Source organism: Macaca fascicularis, chromosome 17 (assembly GCF_037993035.2).
Source record: "Macaca fascicularis isolate 582-1 chromosome 17, T2T-MFA8v1.1".
NCBI lineage: Eukaryota > Metazoa > Chordata > Mammalia > Primates > Cercopithecidae > Macaca > Macaca fascicularis.
In genome coordinates, this window is record NC_088391.1 from 5,338,104 (window position 1) to 5,343,635 (window position 5,532).

Sequence of the window (5,532 nt, forward strand, 5' to 3'; positions counted from 1 at the left end):
AATTTCATCATTAGACACTAATAGCATTCTAGGAACTGCTTCAGTTTATCATTGAAACTAGGCATATAATAACCCTTTCTGAAATAAATGTTTCATCTGAAATATTAGAAAACATACATAGAAGCAAACGACTTTTCAAAAAAAATCTTGGCATGAAGGGTTTACAATACATAAGCTTGCCAATGTCATATTCTGCACACACTTGTCTTCATCATAAGTCCATAAAGCAAAAGGCAAATGATGTGAAAAACTATATCTTTCTATTGTTTTTCTTTATGTGTTCCTCATTTTGCACTCACCATATTGAGGAATGGTTGGATCCAAAATTTTATAATCAAGGTTAAAAAAAAAATCTGAAAAGAGGCTTTGGGGTGAGAAACAGACTCTTACCCAAAACAAGGCAGAGCCATTCCTCTGGGATACCAGCACAATAGATTTGTTGTTGTTGCTGTTTTGAGAACCAGAGGACCCATATGAAACAAAACCAGAATCTCTTCCCATTACAGTACATAACAGAACGTCAAGGGTTTGGGGACCGTCATCACGCCTAGCTGTAAGACCGGATTTTATATTCTAGATTATTGATGATTACAAAATGTTAACAGCTGGATAAACTGTAAAATATGCATTATCTTCACATGAGAAGGTTTCAGCTTATAAATGCTTAAATACTGTATCTATTGGCATTTAGTAAAATCTTTCCCTGATCCTGATTTCTGCACTGGGTGGGGGAAGAAACAGACAAAAGCAAAAGCCTGCTCTCCTGAGCCTTTTATCTCTCCGCAAACAAATTACTGAAATCAACCAAACCAAAACTCGCCTTTATTTTCCTACTGTTAGATACTTATCAATTTGCATATCTAGCAACTGAAGTAGGGAAGTTTTCTGCCAATCAATGGTCCCCTCTGCTCATCAGGTAAATACCTGGCTCTTTCAGCTTTGGAGGTGTTTTCCACACAGTGATACAGCAAAGGTTCTTTCTTTTTTTTCCTTTTTCTTTTTTTTTCCTGGAAAGGAAAGAGGAAAGAAGGGAAGGAAGGAAATCTGTCTTGGAAGAGGAGATCTCCTCTGGTTCTTCAGTGGTTCCTTCAAGCCTCCGGACACTGGCTCATCCCAATATCCAGGCATGACTCTTATTTAGGTTTGGCTAAGTCCTGTTTTCTGCAAAGGCAAGTAAAGGTGACTTCCAAGTGTTCACTATATTAAAGAAAAAAAGAAGAAAAACTTAAAGGTAAAAAAGAAAAAAGTGCTTGAAAATAACTCTCAGGGACTTATCTTGAGAGGAGAATCCCAAGTGTAGCATCCCTCTTTCCGGTGTTATCCTGTCCCTGCTCAGGGCACAGACACCTCCTCGGTCCATGCTCTGGAGCAGGCGGGGACGGGTGGTGTCCTAAAAGACTTTCTTTAGGAAAAGCAAAACTAACTGCAGTGGTTTCCAGGGAAAAGTTGTATTCCTTGACATGTGGCCCATCCACTTTGGCCTGGAAGACCTCACAACTTTTTGGCACTGTCGTGGCAGGCCGTTGCCCTGATGGTGGTCCCAGCCAAGCCCCGGTTGCTGACTCTGCGGACCAGCACTTTGGAAACCGGGATTTTTGTTCTGGGCATCTCACTCCTGGAGGGTTGCTGGTGCACCACGGGATGGCTAGATGGAAGGTTGGTCAGATGCTTGATGCTAATAGGGATCTTAGAGTCCTTCAACAAGCTGCCTGGGGTTCGCAGCGGACAAGTGATGGTGCCTGGAGATACGGGCTTTAACCGGGACAGGCAGGACGTCTCCTCGTTGTCCTTCCCCCCAGGAAGGGTTGCTGGACTTCCGTCCGGGTCAGCATAGAGATCGTAGAGCGCGTCCCCACTGTAGCTATCCCGGGGGATGCCCGCCTTCTTCCCGCTGCTGGCGCTGTCTTCCTCTGGGCCTGGCGTGGTGGAGTCCCAGTAGCCCTCGTCGCTGTTGGGGACGCCTTCCTGCTGCTCCTTCTCCGGGTGCTTGGGCTCCTCCTTCGGATGGGGCTCGATGGGAATCCGGTTGAGCCTCCTGCGCTTGACCGAGGACGCGTCCTTGGCCGCTTCCACACACCTGGTGTCTTTGGGGGTTTCGGGCGCCACCTTGGCTTCCAGCGCAGCTGCCACCTTAGCCGCGCCCTCCTGGGGCCCGGGTGCCTGCTCCTCGGTCTGGGACAGCATGTCCCAGAACTCCTGCAGGTAGGTGTCGTCCACCTCGTCCGGGCTGGCCATCTCTTCCCCGCCTCCCTGGTAGGCCACCACGCCGGGGTTCTTGGTAGAGAGAGCCGGCTTGCCTGGCCCGGGGGCATGCTTGTCACAGCTGGGACCTGCCTCTTCCTCTGGGTCTGCAATAATATCTCCACAGCCTGTAAGAGAGTCAAAGCTTTTCAGTGAAGTCACGTCAGAAAACATCAAACAAATACGATCTGCCGACGGGTCTGAGGGTGGATCGACAGAGGCAGGGTCCGGGGCGGCGGGCGCCCGGCCGCTGCCGCCTTCGGAGTCGACAAGGGGGACCGTCTTGACCGGAACGGCCCCCGTCCTGGACGCGTCCTCGGCCGTGCGGACCTCCCCGGGCCCCGGCTCGGGGGGTCCCCGGGGCTTCTCGGCGCGCCGATGCCCCGCGGCGTCCTCTCCCCGGGCGCCGGTGTCGGGGCCCTCGGCCTCTCGGCAGCTCCGCGCTGGGGCGCGGTCGGCGGGGGCGGGCACCTCCTCTCCCCCTGCGGGCTCACCTGCTGGGTCTCGCGGGGCGTCCTGGCCGGGCTCCTCCGGCTCGCGCGCGGCTCTGGGCGTCTCCTCCTTGACGCACTCCAGGCTGGCGGTGAGCGAGCCGGGCAGGATCAGGCCGCCCCCGGCCGCGCGCCCCTCCGCGGCCTCCGCCTTGGCCCGCTTGTCTTTCCGGTGCCAGCGCATGCCGCTGAACAGCCCCCGCAGCCCCCGCTTTTGTTTGCCGCCGGCCTTGCTCGCGTCCGCGGGGTCCCCCTTGCCGTTTTCCGAGCGCCCGTTCTTCTTCAGCAGCGAGAAGAAGCTGTGCGACTTGGCCACCGAGCTGCTGGCGAGGGAGCCCCCGCCGGGCCCCGCGGCTCTGGGGGGCCCCGGATTCGGCCGCCCCCCGCCGCCCCCGCCGCCGTCGCCCCCGCCGCGCGGCTCCTCCTTCCTGCCGCTCTCCAGCACCAGCACCTCGGCCAGTCCGTCGTGGGTCCTGCTCCTCACCAGCCCCGTCGGACCCGAGCTCTTCCCGTCCCCTTTGTTTTTGACCCCAAAAATGCTGGGCATGGTGCCACCCGATTTCCTTTTCTTGAATAATTTGAAGGCGGCTTTATTAATCTTCCCCGACGGCGGCTCGGCGGCCGGCGTCTCGGCGGCACAGTCACAATGCAAGTCCATGTCTGCCGCGAGGGTCCCGGCCCCGGCCTCCGCCTTCCTCCTGCAGACCCCCGCGGACGCGCCAGCTCCGCCGCGCTCGCTGACAGCCCCGCCGCCGCCGCGGCTCCGGCTCGTCTCCATGGAAACCGCGCGGGCTGAGCCGCTGTCGTCAGCAGTGGGCTCGCGCCAGGCCACTGTCACCCGTGTTCTAAATCAACCTGAGCCGCGCTCGCCGCCGCCGCTGCAAAAGAAACACACATAAAAGACCATCTTCCCTCCCGCAAGGGCTTATGTAATCCCCTAACCCACTTCCATCCGACTTGGCGCGGCGCTGCATGGCGTTTGTGGGGCACGAGCAGGCGACACAGCCGCGAGCTGATTGCAGAAATTCGAGTCGTAATGATGGAATTCAGATTCCCTCAACTCTCACCCACCTTCCGAATCCTTCTGCAGACTCGCTCTTCGCGGGAGCGCAACCGTGGATCACGCAATGCCTCTGAAAACGACAGCGCAATTCAACCCAGCACAAAATGCTTGCTTTTCTTATCCTCTCTCTCCCGGACTCCATGCATCTTCATGCCTTTCCCAAGCCCTGCGTGTCTGTCCTTAGCACTAGTGCACTAAGCGCAGCAGGCAGGAAGCACGTCTGCCTACATCCATGTCTTGTCCAGAGCTAAGCACACGCTAGGTCCATGCGGTGTGGCTGTCGTTATGGTTATGGTTCTTGTGACAAAAGTACACGGCACCACTCAGTGGATCAGCAACCCGGCAATGCGCGCACAACAGCTCCCCGGGGTGGAGTTTGGCTGCACCTTTGGGACAACCATGAGTTTTATCCCAGACTCCAGCCACCATGGGATGAAGTCACAGACGCCGGGGCCCAGCCCACATCTGATAACAATAGACAAGCTGACCGAGAACACAGGCTGGGCATCTCAGACCCACTCCACAGGTGGGCCTTCGGGTCTGGGTCCTGCCCTCTCCTTTCCCACTCAGCGGGACGCTGGCATTGTTCCTGTCACTGCTGTACCACTCCCCTCCCCCATCCCACCAGGGCTGACTTGTAGCCCCCTTCCCCAACAGACAGAGCAGAAAAGCTTGGCAGGGGTCCCTGTGTGTCCAGGGGTCTCTGCAGACATTCCTACCGGCCTGGCCTGGGGAGAGGGAAAACCTTTTTTCTGGAAACAGCCCAGTCTAGGGATCTCCTCTGTGTTCTGATTTTAAAAGTGACTGCTAATATTCTCATCGTGACATCTGATTTCATAATCCCAGATGAGTGCTCCTTAGCAAAAAGAAGAAATTCGGAGAGGCATATACATATATTAATATAACGTATACAATAATATGTATATTATATATACATATTATATATGTATACGTTATATTATATATGTATATATGTATATATTATATGTATACATGTATATATGTATATAATGTATATAATATTATTATATACATTATATTAATATGATATATGATTATATAATAATATATAAGCATATACATATATTAATATAATATTAATAATTAATTAATATAATTAATATATATTAATAGAACACATATTAATAGACATATTAATATAAGCATATACATGTATTAATATATTAACATAATTAATATAACTATATTAATATAGTATATATAGTATATGTTATTCAATCATTTGATTATTTATTAGATATCGTTTAAGAATATATGTAATAATTACATATGTATACAAATACCAGTCTCTTCCCTACTCATTTTTTATGTGCTGTTTGCATCATGCCAAGAAATCCCAATCCCCATCCGCATAAGTTGGCGTTTTATTAATGACGTATGTTGGCCATTGCAGCTTCTGTTGTTATGAGATACAGCTGGTTTACATTTAGACCTTGGAGTTATTAGTTGTGTTATTTCCTTTTTTGTTTATTTTTATCAAGAACACTGTTTTGTAAAACAAAGAAATCAATGAGTTCAGGTTCACAAGAGGTTGTTACTTCCGGACTCTAATCCCATGAACTCTCTCTCACTATTAATGAGCGTCTCTCCTGGAACAGGAAGTAAGGTGAGACCAGAAAGAGGCTTTCCGGGATTCTAACTGACCGCTTGACATCATGAATCAGACTCCTCAGTGCTTCCTGGGGAGACCGGGTGTAAGGAACTGTAAAGAGAAAC

The 5,532-nt window shown here is 51.2% G+C and overlaps 1 protein-coding gene across 2 annotated transcripts; it reads right to left on the reverse strand.

The window, feature by feature from the left end:
* Window positions 1–266: 266 nt before the first annotated feature.
* Window positions 267–4,177, reverse strand: AMER2 (APC membrane recruitment protein 2). 2 transcript variants are annotated; one of them, XM_005585506.5, is made up of 3 exons: window positions 3,804–4,177; window positions 2,736–3,610; window positions 267–2,369 (listed from the first exon to the last, which is right to left on the reverse strand). In XM_005585506.5, the coding sequence occupies exons 2-3, from the start codon at window positions 3,508–3,510 to the stop codon at window positions 1,492–1,494; spliced, it is 1,653 nt and encodes a 550-aa protein (XP_005585563.2). In that variant the 5' UTR covers window positions 3,511–3,610; window positions 3,804–4,177; the 3' UTR covers window positions 267–1,491. The 2 variants fall into 2 exon arrangements, with proteins under 2 accessions (XP_005585563.2, XP_005585562.2); XM_005585505.5 differs by having other exon boundaries at window positions 267–3,610.
* Between the last annotated feature and the right edge of the window lie 1,355 nt (window positions 4,178–5,532).

What these genes read in the sequence shown, in the direction of transcription:
- AMER2 (XM_005585505.5), bottom strand. Translation starts at nt 3,510, where the DNA reads ATGGAGACGAGCCGGAGCCGCGGCGGCGGCGGGGCTGTCAGCGAGCGC.